The 17748-nt window shown below is 38.3% G+C and overlaps 1 protein-coding gene and 1 long non-coding RNA gene across 15 annotated transcripts in view; one reads left to right on the top strand and one right to left on the bottom strand.

Moving 5' to 3' along the window:
• Positions 1–17748, top strand: part of LOC106089084 (serine-rich adhesin for platelets) — a 312770-nt gene that overhangs the window by 267179 nt on the left and 27843 nt on the right. For all 9 annotated transcript variants that reach the window (XM_059360423.1, XM_059360422.1, XM_059360420.1 and 6 more), the window contains one exon: positions 9857–10268. In XM_059360423.1, coding sequence (XP_059216406.1) covers positions 9857–10268 — 412 coding nt within the window. The remainder of the gene's footprint in view (positions 1–9856; positions 10269–17748) is intronic.
• LOC106094598 (uncharacterized) overlaps positions 1–17748 on the bottom strand; it is a 249126-nt gene that overhangs the window by 210436 nt on the left and 20942 nt on the right. The window lies entirely within an intron of this gene.

Raw genomic sequence — 17748 nt, 5'->3', positions numbered from 1 at the left:
CGCAATTTTTGTCCGATTTGGCTGAAATTAAACATGTAGTGTTTGGTTATGACTTCCAACAACTGTGCCATGTACGGTCCGAATCGGCCTATAACCGAATATAGCTCCCATATAAACTGATCTCTTGATTTGACTTCTCGACTCCTCACAAGCCGCAGTTTTTGTCCGATTTGGTTGAAATTTTGCATGCGCTGCTACGACTTCCAACAACTGTCCCAAGATCTTTCAAAATCAGTTTATAACTCTTTATAGCTCTCATATAAGCCGGTCTCTCGATTATCCTTGTCCTGTTCCTCGAATCTTTAATTTTTGCTGGTTTGACCGAAGGTTGGTATGTAAAATGAAATTATGCCCTGTAACAAAATTTGTTTTGTATACATTTTTAACAGAATCCATGGTGGTGGGTTCCCAAGATTGGCCCGGCCGAACTAAGCACTTTTTTACTTGTTTTTTTTTTTTTTTTTGTATTGCATATGTAGTATATTGTGGTGTTTTAATTCCACGTTGTAATATAATAATAAAGTTTTCATTATTTTTGCTTTCGTAATTTATTTCAATTTCCACTCACCCTAATGTGCGTTCTTGTAAAAGTTTTCATAAACGTTGGTCGGTTGCTAAACCGGCTTCAACCGGAGTTTGAAAAAATTAAGATCAATGTACTTTTAAGGTTTCTTCGGGGAAGTTGCTTATGTTTTCAATTCTTTTCTGTTTTCTCTTTATCATAATTCTTTATAAAGGAACAAAGATAGCGAACGAAGAACAAGACTTTAACCTACCATGCTACATATAAATCAAACGAAGGTATACAATACACATTGAGCCATCTGAAATGAATGTGTTATTCCATAAGACAAACATTTGCCCTAGGAAAGAAATAAAACATAAAACAATAATATCAAGTCATTATTGTCTTCCCACTCCATTGATAACACATCTATTACATCCAACCCACATTCTCTTACAACAATTTTAAAGTCTCAGTTAAACGATATATTGTCGTATAAACACTATAATAACTAACTTACTTGTAAACTTTACATTTTTTTGAATCAACGAAGGGACAGACGGACGGGCATTTCAAGATAGACTTAGAATGTTAAAGCCGTCAAGTATACATATACAATAGAATAGATTAGCATTCCCCCATCCTAAGGTGTAACAATAGCAATTAGTCTAAGCTGGACAAATATCCAATATCCACCACCATAGGAAGCCGGGTACACTATTCTAACCATTCCGCTTGCAACACCACGAAATATTGATCTGAGACACCGTAAAGTATATCTAGCCATCCGTCGAAATCACGACAGCACTCGAAAGAAAGAAGGCATTCGCCTGAAATTGTGCACAGATACTTCCTGTTGATGCAGCTCGTTGGGAATTGCAAATGGATCATTTCGGTTCAGGTTTGGATAGAGCTTCCATATAAACCGATCTCCCGACTAGACATCTTGACGTGATGTCATCGTAACGTGATATAGCTCCCATATAAAATCATCTCCCGATTTTATGTGTGGAGTACCTATAAGCCATAATTGTTTTCCGATTTGCAAGAAATTTTGCTCGTAGTGTTTTGTTATGTGCCAAAAACCGATTCCCCGATTAATCTTCTACGGCCCTTTAAACATAATTTTCTGCCTAATTTTATAGAAATTTGGTACGTAGCGTATACGAATGCCCTTCAAAAATATTTATTTAAGTAAATTTTATATCACAATCAATGGTGATGGGTTCCCAAAATTAGGCTCTGCTGAATTTTGCATATTTTTAATAGTTTTTTATAACCTCCACCATAGGATGATGGTAAACTTTCCTTATTCCGTTCCCACATAAACGATCTCCCGATTGTATTTTTGAGCCCCTGGAGGGCAAAGTTCTTTTCTCATTCTGCTGAAATTTTGCACAACTACTATTATGACCTTCAACATGCTTGCCAAGTATGGTCTGAATCGGTCCATAACCTAAAATAGCTCCCTTATGAACCGATTTTCGGATTTTATTTTTTGAACCCCTGTTAGGCGCACTTCTTATACGAATTGAATAAAAGGTTGCTCAATGACTTCTTCTATGATCTCCAACCAAGTATCAGTCTATAAGCTGATATAGTTTTAATAACATAGCAATTCTTTCCCATTATCGTTTTATGCCTCCAAAGAGTTACCAGGGAAAAAACTTTACAAATGCAACCCATGGTGAAGGGTATATAAGATTCGGGTCGTTCGAACATAGCACACTTTTACTTTTTTATGTTGGATATGAAGTGGTTCTTTGACCAAAGATTTTGATTGTTCACACTGAAAAAATGTTTGTCCTAATTTTGGAGATTCGAGCCAAAGATTAGCCAACTTCTTTTAACATTCCTTTTGGTTCTTCGTATGAACGACTTTTATACCCACCGCCATAGGATGGGGTATACTAATTTAGTCCGTTTGTTAAACCCCGAAATATTGACCTAAGACCCAAAGAAATATATATATTTTTGATGGTCTCGACATTCTGTGTCGATCTAGCCATGTGCTTCCATCCGTCCGTCCGTCTGTCGAAATTAAGATATCGGTCGAACGCGTAAAGCTGGTCGCTTGAAATTTTCCACAGAAACTTAAAACTGATGCAGGGGATTGCAAATGAATCATATCGGTTCAGATTTGGATAAAGCTCCTATATAGATTTGAGTGAAATTTTGCAAATGATGTTCGGTTGTGACTTCCAACAACTGTGCCAAGCATGGTCTATAACTTGATATAGCTCCCATATAAACCGATCTTCCGATTTAAGTTCTTGAGCCTTTACAAGCTCCAATTTTTTTCCGATTTGGCTGAAATTGAGCATGTAGTGATATGTTATAACTTTCAACAACTGCCAAAACGAATGAGAATTTCGCCTTCTAGTGGCTCAAGAAGTCAAGATCCAATATCGGTTTAAATGGTAACTATATCAAATCATGGACAGATATGGCCCATTTACAATTCCAACCGACCTACACTAATAAGAAGTATTTGTGCAAAATTTCAAGAGCTTTCGACTAACAGACGGACAGACATGACTAGATCGACTTAAAATGTCATAACGATCAATAATATATACTCTTTATTTGGTCTTAGACGTATATATCGAGGATTTACAAACAGAATGATGAAATTAGTATACGCCCATCCTATGGTGGAGGGTAAAAAAATAATAATTGGACAGCCATCTATGAAATAAAATTAGAATCAATCAGCAATCAAAATTTGAAGCGGATAGCCATGTCCGTTAGTAAAAAGGAAATTAAAGATAACATCTTTATTTTAAAGTTTTTTTTTTTTTTTAATTGGTTCGTTTTCATTGCTAAAACCCTACGAATGGGACAGCGTTTTTTCAGTGCAGTCGTATATTTTACTTCATATTAGGAAACAAAATTCGTATAATAAATCGATATGTTCACTAAGCAATTTGATCTATTGAAGCAACTCTGTCCACGCATTGATGTTTTTGTTAAATGTATGCTCTTAAGGAAGATAAAATATTCAATTTATCCCAAGGATGTCCTTGCTCTTACTTATCATTTACAATTTTACACCACATGTATTTAAATTTAACATCCTTTCGAAATAATTAGCCTGGGGTCCTACTTTCCATCACACACGCACAGTTATTTTTCCCTACGTAATAAGGTCTTTGTATTTGTGCCCATGATATCACAGTTTGTTATAAAATCCCAAGAAATATATCCAAAAATAAATGTCTAAAGCAAATCTTATGAGTAAGTTTGTTTATATAAATCTACGGAAGTGAAAAAGATTGCCAACCTAACAATATTAGTAGTTCTTTTCCGTATTATACAGGGTGCACCAGAGAAACTTGTTTCTTGGAAAAGTCAATTAAAAAAATTATTTCGGTTATTGTTTTTTTAATTCTGTTTTTATTTGAGAATACAATATCCCAATTTTTTCAAGGAGTCTTGAAAATGGCAATTGTTAAATGGCGACTCCCATTGCGCATACACTGATAAGTCGACTTTTGAAATTCGTATCTACTTTTTGCAACATATCAATCAGTATGTTAGCAATGGCGTCGTGAATATTGTTCTTGAGAATTTACACCACTCCATGTGTAAATCGCATGTTTTGCTTGTTGACGTAGTAAGAAATGAGAAAGTGAGCCTCGTCACTGGAAAAAACTACGGCAGGTTGTCAAACAGCATTTCACATGCGTTTTGATGGGTAACAAAATCGCGTTCAGTTAATTCTTATACAACAACCAATTCAAAGGGATGAAATTGAAGATCTTGATGAAGAACCAGAAGCAGCGTTTTCGGTTCGATGGTTCGTTGAAGTCCATTTCTGGATTAAGCGACACTTCCACTCTACTGAAATGAGTTTACAGACGACAGAATCGAATTACGGCTAGAAACGAGTCTGTGAGGAGAAATTTCAAAACGAACGCAGATGGCACTTTGCGTAGCAACAAATGAGCGACCGTTAGAAAAGAAGCTCTCGACGGCGAAGGCCCGCTGCTCGCTAGACCAGAACATGATGGCAACTTACTGGAGAGAGAAACAAATTTGGGGGCATCCGCCTCCAGAGGCGCCCCCGTTCGACCCCCCCTGCCCAACTCGCCGATCGGGAGTTTTTTCAAATGAGTGAGTTTCTCTGGCGCACCCTATACTTCTTATACGGTGCCATGCTCTCAAATGAAACTGATAATTGTAGATGAAATTTCCTTTTAATAGAAACCGCCATTAGAAAAGGGCTGCAGCCCAACAAGATCTTAAAAGGGAATTGTGGAAATTCACCTTATTATTTTAAATGATTAGGCCTTTAAAAGCAATAGAGTCTTAAACTTGCATAAATATTATTCTCTCTTCGCCATTTAAACTTTACTCTGTTAGTATATATATGTATATGAGAACTATTATGGCAACCCTTAAAAAGTAAGCAGATTGTACTATGGAGTTAGTTATTAACAATAAAAAAGCAAAACACATAAGACAAACATGAATGATTCTTACCAAAGTATGAGTTTGCGCATTTCGTGATTGTGTCATACCTCCACAATAACATGCGAAAAATACCAAAGAAAGTAGGACTCTGACATGACGTTAGTCAAACATGAACAGCTGTAGATAAAGTACAAAGAACATATTTCAAAAGTTGTTTTTCTATTAAAAACCCAAAAATTGTATAGTTAATGTGATTGTTTTTATAAACATTATAAATGTTTAAGTTCTATAGTATATTGATGGCATAAATAATGTCTTGTACCACAACAATAGAAACAATTAAAAATAAAAATGTACCCGAAATATCACCCGGTAGTGTACGGCGTGTTCGCACCGATTTAAAAACTTCGCAAAATGTCTATTTGGCCAAGAGCAGTGGAGTCACACGTTCGAGAACGTCGTCGCCCATTACGATTAGGACACGGCATTCACCGCAACGACTGCATGGGCAGAATTATCACCATCACAGTTCCCAAGATGGGAAGAATTTCAATGCGAACAAAAACCCCAACAATACCACAACCTCATTGACGTTGGAATCGCCAGCCAATGGCACACGCACTGCAACAGACAGAGCGTCGACGTCATCTGCATCCACTGCCACAAACGTTCCAACAACTGTTGATAGCACGCGAAGATATTTGAGACGCAGTCACTTCATCTTGCATGCCGCCAAACATGTTGTCGATGACTCACGTATTCTTTCCACAAGTGCACCTCAGGAAGGTTCATCATATCTTAGGTCTATTTTCGAAATTACATTTGGCAAAATTGAGTAGTAAAAAAAAAAAATCATACACTAACTACTTTGCACGGTGGATATCGACAATGGGCAACATCGAAAATATGTCTGCCGCAATACAGCACATGCATGCAATATGCAAATGTATCATATATTAGAAGATGTCTATGGGTGATAATGACAGCACAGTGTAAAGGGAAATCGGTACATGGAAGAAGTTAATTGTAACAAGTAAAGGCGTGCTAAGTTCGGCCGGACCGAATCTTATATACCCTCCACCATGGATCGCATTTGTTTAGTTCTTTTTCCGGTATCTCTTTATAGGCAAATAAAGGATAGTAATGATAATCGAGATATCAGTTTATATGGGAGCTATATCAGGCTTTAAAACGATTTAGACCATATTTGCCATGTGCATATATTGAAGGTAACAGGAGAAGCGATTGTGCAAAATTTCAGCCAAATCAGAAAATAATTGCGCTCTCCAGAGCCTCAAGAAGTAAAATCAGGAGATTGGTTTATATGGGAGCTATATTAGGTTTTGAAACGATTCAGACCATACAAAGCACGTACGTTAAGGGTCATAAAAGAGTCATTGTCCAAAATTTCAGCCAAATAAGATAAGGTTAACGCCCCCTAGAGGCACAAGAAATAAAATCTGGATATTGGTTTATATGGGAGCTATATCAGGGTTGGGACCGATTCGGACCATATTAGGTACGTATGTTGAAGTTTACAGGAGAAGTGCTTGTTCAAAATTTCAGCCAAATCGGATAATAATTGCGCTCTCAGAGCTTGTAGAATTCAAAATCCGAGATCGGGATCGAACAAGGAAAAGTTTGTCCCTGTTCCTTAGTGGAATGTTCATGGGAAAATTTGCAATCTCTAAATATGGACCGATATCCCACCTGATCTACGCTTATAGGAAGCATTTGTGCAAAATTTCAAGCGCCAAGCTTTACTCCTTCAAAAGTTAGCGTGCTTTCCACAGACGGACGGACATGGGTAAATCGACTTACAATATCATGACGATCAAAAATATATGAGGTCTTAGACCAATATTTCGATGTGTTGCAAACGGAATGACGAAATTAGTATACCCCCATCTTATGGTATTAGTATACCCCCATCTTATGGCTAAATATATTTAAATTTAGTTGAAAGGCATAATTTTTTGGTTTTTCGTGTCGTACTTGGCACAGTTGTTGAATGTCATAAAAAAAACACTACAGGCAAAATTTTAGTCAAATTGGGAAAAAAATTACGGCTGATAAGGGCTTAAGAAGTCAAATCGGGAAATCGGTTTATATGGGAGCTACATCAGGTAAAAGACCGATTTCAACCGCACTTGGTACAGTTGTTGGAAGTCATAACAGAGCACTGCATGCAAAGTTTCAGCAGAATCGGACAAAAATTGTGGCTTGTAAAGGCTCAAGAAATTTAATCGGGAAGTCAATATGGGAGCTATATCAGGTTATAGACCGATTTGGATCATATTTGGTACAGTTGTTGGAAGTGATAGCAGAACATTATACGTAAAATTTCTGCCAAATCGGACAAAAAATGCGGCTGCCAGGGGCTCATGAAGTCATATCGGCAGATCGGTTTACATGGGAGATATATCTAAATCTGAACAGATATGGCCTGTTTGTAATGAACAAGGACCTACACCAATATTAAGTTTCTGTGCAAGATTTCAAGCGGCTAGCTCTATGCGCTTGACCGCTTTCGTGATTTCGACAGACGGACGGACATGGCTGGTTCAATTTAGAACGTCGAGACGATCAAGGATATATTTACTTTATGGGGTCTTAGACGAATATTTCGAGGTGTTACAAACTAAATGACTAGCTAAGTATACCCCCATCCTATGGTGGTGGTATAAAAATAAAAATTTGTAATCCCCGTACCATTTTCGAAATATTACAGGCTGAACAGTAGTCCTATGGTGAAAATGCGACCCTTCCCCTTACCCCAAATTTCAAAATAGCTTGATATCGGAAATTGGTTGGGCGATTCATGCGAAATTTTGTTTGCGTACCAAAATTCGGAGTGGTGTCCCAAACCGCAAAAGGCGCCAAATGGATACATGTACCAATCATCACAATATGGCACTCAAATGAAAGGTATTTGAGAGTATACAACGAAAATGATATCCAATTTCGGGGCCAAGTGTGTGGGGGACGTCCAACTCCCAAAACTCCCACCAAACCGAACATATTCACCGACCATGGCCATTTGGGGCTCAAAAGAAAGGCATTTCTGAGTAGAGCACTGAGTTGATATGTATTTTTAGGGGCAAGTGACTGTGAAGCTACTTCAATCTTAAAACTCCCCCAAATCGGACAATGGCAATATGTTGCTCAAAAGAAAGGTTTTTGGGAATAGAGCACAAATGTAATATCCACCCTTGGGGTGAAATGTCAGAGGACCGTCCCACCACCGAAAAATTCACAACCAAAAAAAATTTATTTATCATTGGAATATGGGGCTGAAATAAAATTTATTAAAAAGTGATAGAACACGCAGCGGAGTGTTATCAGTCCAGCAAGTACCTAATAAATGTAGAAATATCAAAAAATAATAATGATTTCTTTGAGCTTCTCCAGGTAAATCATTATTTTAAAAGTACCCATTTCTCACTTTCTTTCATTCTTGTTGGAAAATTTGATCGAAAAATCTAAGGAATAAACATTTAAACGGATAAAGATATCTACACGAAACTTGACACGTATGTTGAAATTAGTTGCAATAAGTATGGAGTAGGTCCAGGGGCTGATATGGATCGTGATTGTTGGTCAGCTCGACAATTTAAAATTTTGAAGTACTTTCAAATAAGCAATAATAGGGCGATCGTCATGATTCTTCTTGCATTAGATAGAGCTCGTAAAATCTTATAAAATCGTGGTTGTATGTCTGCAATATCTCCAACGATTTATTTGAAACTCGAGGACTATTTCTTAACGGATTAAAAATCTGATTACACCACAGAAAAGGTTACAAAATAATAAAAAAAAATATGTAGATCGTCTTTTACTACTTAAAGTTATCCTCTTCATAACATAAAATTTTCCATAAAAATAAATTATTTACGAATTGTGAAGAACATTTTAAAGATAATTTAAAAAAAAAATTCTTTGGTTTGATAATTTTAAATTACTATAAACTAAAAAAGGAAATAATCGAAAATTGACAATAATATTTTTATATCCACCACCATAGGATAGGCGGTATATTAACCTAGACATTCCGTTTGTAACTTCTCGAAATATTGATCTGCGACCCCATAAAGTATATATGTTCTTGATCGTCTGGACATTTTAAGTCCATCTAGCCATGTCCGTCCGTACGTCTGTCGAAATCACAATAGCGGTCGAACGCATAAAGCTAGCCGCTTGACATTTTGCACAGATACATCTTATTGAGAATTGCAAATAGCTCCCATATAAACCGATCTCCTGATTTTACTTATTCAGCCCCTAGAAGCCGAAATTGTTATCCAATCGGCTTGAGCACATAGCGTTTTGGTATAACTTTCAACAACTGTTCCAAGCATGGTCTAAATCGGTTGATAACCTAACATAGCTGCTATATAAACCCCTCTCCCAGTTTGACTGAGCCTCTGGAGGGCGCAATTATTACTCGATTTGCCTGAAATTTTGGAGGAGGTGTTGTTTTATTACTTTTTACAGCCATGATAAGAACGGTCCATATTGGTCAATTACTTAATATAGCTCGTATATATTTGAAAAGTCATTCAAAGAACTTGACAAATGCGATTAAAGGTGGAGGGTATATAAGATTCGGTACGGCCTAATTTGGCACGCTTTTGATTGTAAATAATACAAATAAATTTTGTTGGGGATTTTAAATTTGATAAGTTTTCTAGTGTTAGAAGTATTGACCAATTCGGACCGTATTTGGCATGAATATTCTCAGTGGGAAAGCTTAATTAGTTTGGAAGATATTCAATTGTACATTGTAAATGTATCAAGAGTAATTTTATTTTTTTTTTCATGCGGCTATTCGGCGAATATGATTGTGTTACCCAAAATCGATATTTACTTGATTTTATTTATTAGATATGACAATGATATTAAATTTCTACGACTTTTTCTTTGTAATCGTTTCAGTGCTCATTTACCTGCACGTGCGACGCGTTTGCTGAATCGTTCTCGCATGCAACAGCACTGCACCTTGAACAACGATAACGACTCAGATAGTGCCAGGTCCCCGTTGAGTGCACGTCGTCGCAATAACACAGCATCTTCACGAAATTCCACAGCCTCGTCGGTGACGGGTCATAATAATAGGGGCAGTGGCAACAATACGGCCAACTCATCGTTGCAGCGTAAATATCAGCAACACAATCTCCATTTGAACCATCAGCCGACATCGTCTTCATCATACCATCAGCATCAGCGTGATACGCACAGTTCTTCGGACGATCTCATGTTGTATGATAAATCATTTAGGAATGCTATGATTCAAGATGTGCTGCAGTTCAAAAAGCAATTGTTACGTTTGCGCAAAATACTGCAGGAGGTATGTATGGAAATGGAATGCAAATGATTTTTGTTATTTATTAATTTTTATACCACCCATCATAAAATGGTCATTTTCCAACTTTCCAAAAGCATTAAAAACACTTCGAATAAAAAACGGAGAATCGTAAATAAAGTGCAGTGTACTTATTAGGGGAAATATGTGACCAATAAATTATTCGATTGATTTCAAACTTTGCTGTTGATAGCTATTGAATCATATGGTTTCGTAAGAACCATAATACTGACACAAGGTGTTACCAATTTCAACGTCCACATTTTTTTTCGTAAAAATATTTTTTAATGATTCAAATGCAAAAATGTGTGGAAGTTATCTATATTACAGAATTCATTCACTTTTACTGGATATAATCACCTTTTGCCTTGACTACTGCTCTGAAAAAGGACTTGCAAGCTGGTTGGTTAATCTGCCAGTATTTCAGCCCATTCCCGTGCATCCATACTAGTATATTTGTTAAGGCTGAAAACTGCACCCATTTTGATGGTATTAAGCGTAAAGGAACAAGTAAAATGACGTTAAGTTCGGCCAGGCCGAACTTTAGATGCCCACCACCTCGGGTATATATGTAAACCACCTTTCGTCAAAATCCGGTGAAAATGCATACCTTATGCCCCATAGCAGCTATATCGAAATATTTTCCGCTTTAGACCAAATACTAATAAGTACAAGTCATTGTTCAATTGTATATAACAAAATATTGGTCTTTTAAGTAGCTATATCTAAAAATAAACCTATCTGAACCATATACGACACGATTGGCGAAAAGCTTAACATGAGCCATTAGGCCGATTTGGGCCAAGTTACAGAAAAATGTCGAAGAGCCTACACAACTCACTATTCCGACTATATTTCAGCGAAATCGGACAATAAATGCGTCTTTTATGGGCCCAAAACCTTAAATTGAGAGATCCGTCTATATGGCAGCTATATCCAAATCTGAAAAAATCTGTGCCACATTGCAGAAGTATTTCGAGGGGTTTAACTTAACTCACTGTCCCAAATTTCGGCAACATTGGGCAATAAATGCTCCTTTTATGGGCGCAAGACTTTAAATCGGGGGATCGGTCTAAATGACAGCTATTTCCAAATCTAGACCGATCTGGGCCAAGTTGAGGAAAGATGTCGAAGGGCCTAACACAACTCACTGTCACAAATTTTGGCAAAATCGGACAAAAAAAGGCGCCGTTTTATAGGCGCAAGACCATAAATCGAAAGATCGGTTTATATGGCAGCTATATCCAAATCTGGACCGATCTCGGCCAAACTGCAGAAATATGTTGAAGTTCCTAACACTTAATGTCCCATATTAAAGCAAAATCGGTAAATAAATATGGGTATATGGCAGCTATATCCAAATCTGGGCCAAATTGAAGAGAAATATCGAAGGGCCTCACACAAATCACTGTCTCAAAATTCGGATAATAAATGTGGCTTTTATGGGTCTAAGACCCTAAATCGGCGGATCGGTCTATATGGGGGCTATATCAAGATATAGTCCGATATAGTCCATCTTCGAACTTAACCTACTTATGGACAAAAAAAGAACCTGTGCAGAGTTTCAGTTGAATATCTCTATTTTTACAGACTGTAGCTTCATTTCAACAGACAGACGGACGGACATGGCTAGATCGTCTTAGATTTTTACGCTGATCAAGAATATATGTACTTTACTAGCTGACCCGGGCCCGCTCCGCTGCGCCTTCTTTTACTTTATATGGAACAAAATTTGTCTTGGAATATTTAATTTCGACAAAGAGCTTTTAGTGAAATACCATGCTACGAAAATAGTATATCGCTTGACTAACAGTTTAACAATATAAGTGCCTTTATCTGAATCCCATATGATCTCTATTGGTCTACGAATTCAATTTTAGATGTAAGGTGTACTCCATTCCTAAAATAATTTATTTCAGCCCGATATTCTCATGATATCTGATTTAGTGGTGTTTTCGGGGGTGATGTGGTCGCCCAGACACTTGGTCCTGAAAAAATATCAGCATCGTGCTCTTCTTTCAAGTACCATTTATTTAAACCCCATATTGCCATTGGTTTAGGGGAGTTTACACGATGAGGCGTCCCCCAAACACATGGCCCCAAAATAGGTTATCAAATTCGTTTTCTAATCTCAAATACTTTTGTTTGAGCCGCATATTGGTATGGTCGCAATTTTTACCTTTGGGGGTGTTTTGGGTAAGGGTTGATGCCCTAAATACATGAACCTACATTTGGATATCAAATTCTTATTCCACTCCCAAATACCTTTATTTGACCCCATATTGCGATGCTCAGTAAAAAATAGCTATTTGTGGGGTATTTTGGGAAAGCGCGTACGCCCCCAAAAGCTGATCCCGAAAGTGGGTATCAATTTTTGCTCTACCCCCCAATACCTTTCATTTAAGCTCCACATTGACATGGTAAATATGCCCGATCTAGGGGTGTTTTGGGGTTTGGGGTGGTCCCCAAAACACTAAGCCCGGAAAATGTATCAGCAACGTGCTCTATTCTCATATATCTATATATCATTTATTTGAACCCCATATTTCCATAGGCCTCAAAATTGGATATCAAATTCCTTTTATAATCTCACTAGCTGACCCGCGCCCGCTTCGCTGCGCCTTCTTTTACTTTATATGGAACAAAAGATTCCTTGGAATATTTATTTTCGACAATTAAAGATCTTTTAGTGAAATACCATGCTAACTTGACTAACAGTTTAACAATATAAGTGCCTTTATCTGAATCTCATATGATCTCTATTGGTCTACGAATTCAATTTTAGATGTTAGGTGTACTCCATTCCTGAAATACTTTATTTCAGCCCGATATTCTCATGATATCCGATTTAGTGGTGTTTTCGGGGGAGAGGTGGTCCCCCAGATACTTGGCCCTGAAAAAATATTGGCATCATGCTTCTCTCAAATACCATTTATTTAAACGCCATACTGCTTAAGAGGAGTTAACAGGATGAGGCCTCCCCCAAACACATGGCCCCAAAATAGGATATCGAATTCGAATTCATGGTCGAAAAATGTTTCCCAAATGGGGCTCCATATTGCGATGGTCACTAAAAAATTGCTGTTTGTGGGGTATTTTGGGAAAGGGGTAGACCCCAGAAAATTTGTCCCGAAAATGGGTGTCAATTCGTACTTTACCCCCATGGTCGGTAAATATGCCCGATATAGGGGTGTTTTGGGGATTGGGGTGCTCTTCCAATCACTAAGCCCAAAAAATACATCAGCAACATGCTCTATTCTTATATATCTATATATCATTTATTTGAACCCCATATTGCCATTGCCTCCAAAATTGGATATAAAATCCGTTTTCTAATCTCATTTAAACTCCTTATTGCAAAGCATATATGTCCGGTATGGAGTATTGGCTCTAAAAACTATTAAAATTTAGTTCCCCTCTCTTTAAGACCCAAATACGCTAATATTTGGGGGTTGTTATGGTGGTGGGACGTCCGCTAGACAGTTGGCCCCTAATGTTGATATCAGAAACGTGGTCTACTCCCAAAGACCTTTCATTTGAGCCCCATATTGCTATGGTCGTAAATTTGTCCCCTTTGGGGGATGTTTTTGGTGAGAGGCGGCCCACCAAGCACTAGGTCCCATATTCGGATATCAGATTCGTAGTCTACCCGCAAATACCTTTCATTTGAGTCCCATATTGCCATGGTCGTAAATTTGTCCCCTTTGGGGGATGTTTTTGGTGAGAGGCGGCCCACCAAGCACTAGGTCCCATATTCGGATATTAGATTCGTAGTCTACTCGCAAATACCTTTCATTTGAGTCCCATATTGCCATGGTAAATATGTCCGATTTAGGGGTGTTTTGGGGGTTGGGGTGGTCCCCCAAGCACTTGGTCCGATAATTGGATATCAGATACGTTTTCTTATCTTCATTACCTTTCATTTGAGTCCCATATTGTCGTGATTGGCCTAAATATATGTTTGGTAGGTTTAAAGGTGGGGCGGCCCCCCTAAGTACCCCATCCGAAATTTGGATACCAAATTTTTATTTTTAGTGTACTATATGAGAACACACAAAATTTCGCTTAAATCGCACCACCCATCTCCGAGATCTGGCGTTCCTGAAAATAGGGTAAGGGGGAGGGTCCGCCCCCCCCATTTCAGATATCAAAAAATGTAGTACCCTATTTTCACCACGGGGTCATTATGCACTATCTGTGAAAATTTCAAGAAAATCGGTTCAGCCGTTTCTGAGTCTATAAGGAACACACAAACATACAAACAAACACAAATTGATTTTTATATTTAAGATTTAAATTCCTCATTGCAAAACTCAGCAAATATGTCCGGTTTGGGGTATTGGCCCTAAAATCTATTAATATTTAGTTCCACTCTCTTTACGACCCAAATTTTCTTGGTGAGCAAATACCACCTATTTGGGGGTTGTTATGCTGGTGGGGCGTCCCCTAGACAGTTGGTCCCTAATGTTGATATCAGAAACGTGGTCTACTCCCAAATACCTTTAATTTGAACCCCATATTTCCATAGTCGGTAAACATGACTGGCTTGGGGGGGTGTTTTGTGAGATGGGCGGATGAGTTGTCCTTAAAAATATATATCGGATTCGTGTTCTACTCTAAAACCCCTCTTATTTGAGCCTCATATTGCAATAGTCAGCAAATACTTCCTATTTGGGTAGTGTTGTGGGTGTTGGGTGGCCCCATAGAAACTTTTCCCGAATATTGATATCAGATTCGTGCTTTAATCCCAAAGACCTTTCAGTTGAGCCCCATATTGCTATGGTCGTAAATTTGAACCGTTTAAGGGATGGTTTCGGGGAAAGGCAGCCTCCCAAACACTTGGACCCATATTTGGATATCAGATTCGAATTCTACACTCAAATACCTTTTGTTTAAGCTCCATATTCCTATGGTCAGTAAATAAGTCCTGTTTGTCGGGTGTGTTGGGGAAGGGGCGGACCCCAGAAACGTGGTCCCACATTTGGATATTAGATTCGTATTCTACTCGCAAATGCCTTTCATTTGAGTCCCATATTGCCATGGTCGGTAAATATGTCCGATTTAGTGGTGTTTTGGGGGTTGGGGTGGTCCCCCTAACACTTGGTCCGACAATTGGACATCAGATACGTTTTCTTATCCTAATTACCTTTCATTTGAGACCATATTGTCGTGATTGGCCTAAATATATGTTTGGTAGGTTTAAGGGTGGGATGGCCCCCCTAGGTACCCCATTCGAAATTTGGATACCAAATTTTTATACCCTCCACCATACGATGGGGGGTATACTAATTTCGTCATTCTGATTGTAACTACTCGAAATATTCGTCTGAGACCCCATAAAGTATATATATTCTTGATCGTCGTGAAATTTTATGTCGATCTAGCCATGTCCGTCCGTCTGTCCGTCCGTCCGTCCGTCCGTCTGTCTGTCGAAAGCACGCTAACTTCCGAAGGAGTAAAGCTAGCCGCTTGAAATTTTGCACAAATACTTCTTATTAGTGTAGGTCGGTTGGTATTGTAAATGGGCCATATCGGTCCATGTTTTGATATAGCTGCCATATAAACCGATCTTGGGTCTTGACTTCTTAAGCCTCTAGAGTGCGCAATTCTTATACGATTGGGATGAAATTTGGCACGACTTGTTTTGTTATGATATCCAACAACTGTGCCAAGTATGGTTCAAATCGGCCCATAACCTGATATAGCTGCCATATAAACCGATCTTGGGTCTTGACTTCTTGAGCCTCTAGAGGGCGCAATTCTTATCCGATTGGAATGAAATTTTGCACAACGTGTTTTGTTATTATATCCAACAACTGTGCTAAGTATGGTTTAAATCGGTTCATAACCTGATATAGCTGCCATATAAACGCATCTGGGGTCTTGACTTCTTGAGCCTCTAGAGTGCGCAATTCTTATCCGATTGGAATGAAATTTTGCACAACGTGTTTTGTTACGATATCCAATAACTGTGCCAAGTATGGTTCAAATCGGTCCATAACCTTATATAGCTGTCATATAAACCGATCTTGGGTCTTGACTTCTTGAGCCTCTAGAGGGCACAATTCTTATCCAATTTGAATGAATTTTGGCACGTAGTATTTTGTTATGATATCCAACAACTGTGCCAAATATGGTTCAAATCGATTCATAACCTGATATAGCTGTCATATAAACAGATCTGGGGACTTGACTTCTTGAGCTTCTAGAGGGCGCAATTCCTATCCGATTTGGCTGAAATTTCGCAAGACGTTTTTTTATTGTTACTTTCAACAACTGTGTCAAGTAAAGTACAAGTCGGTTCATAACCTGATATAGCTGCCATATAAACCGATCTGGGATCTTGACTTCTTGAGCCTCTAGAGGTCGCAATTATTATCAGATTGGCCTGAAATTTTATACGACGGATTCTTTCATGACCATCAACATACGTGTTTATTATGGTCTGAATCGGTCCATAGCCCGATACAGCTCCCATATAAATCGATCTCCATATTTTACTTTTTGAGCTCACAAAGAGCGCAATTCTTATTCGAATTGGCAGACATTTTACACAGGTCTCCATGTCTCGCTCTAATAGCAGAGCAATCTTTTCTTATATCCTTTTTTTTTTGCATAAGAAGAGATGCCGGGAAAAGAACTCGACAAATGCGATCCATGGTGGAGGGTATATAAGATTCGGCCCGGCCGAACTTAGCACGCTTTTACTTGTTATTTTTAGGGTACTATATGAGAGCACACAAAATTTCGCTTAAATCGCACCACCCATCTCCGAAATCTGGTGTTTCTGAAAATTATGGTAAGGGGGAGGGTTCGCCCTCCCACCCTCTTCATATATCAAAAAATTTAGTACCCTTTTTGCACCACGGGCACATTATGCACCATCTGTGAACATTTTAAGAAAATCGGTTCATCCGTTTCTGAGTCTACAAGGAACACACAAACAAACAAACAAACACAAATTGATTTTTATAGGTCATTGGAGATTGCAAATGGACCATATCGGTTCAGATTTCGATATAGCTCCCATATAAACCGATCTCCCGATTTGACTTCTTGAGGCCCTGCAAGCCGCAATTTTCGACCGATTTGGCTGAAATTTTGCACATAGTGTTCTTATATGACTTTCAATAACTGTGCGGTTCAAATCGGTCTGCCTGATATAGCTCCCATGCAAATCGATCTCCCAATTTGACTTCTTGATTTAATGGAAGCCGCAATTTTTTTCCGATTTAGCTGGAATTGTGCACATAGAGTTCTGTTATGACTTCCAGCAACTGTGCGAAGTACGGTCCAAATATAAACCGATCTCCCGATCTGATTTCTTGAGCCTTTACAAGCCGCAATTTTTATTCGATTTGGCTGAAATTTTGCGTTAAGTGTTCTGTTATGACTCTCAACAACTGCGCCAAGTAAGGTCCAATTCGGTCCATAACGAGATATAGCTCCTATATTATAGCAGAAT

Source organism: Stomoxys calcitrans, chromosome 1 (assembly GCF_963082655.1).
Source record: "Stomoxys calcitrans chromosome 1, idStoCalc2.1, whole genome shotgun sequence".
NCBI classification, from domain to species: domain Eukaryota; kingdom Metazoa; phylum Arthropoda; class Insecta; order Diptera; family Muscidae; genus Stomoxys; species Stomoxys calcitrans.
This window is presented reverse-complemented; position numbering and strand designations above follow the sequence as displayed.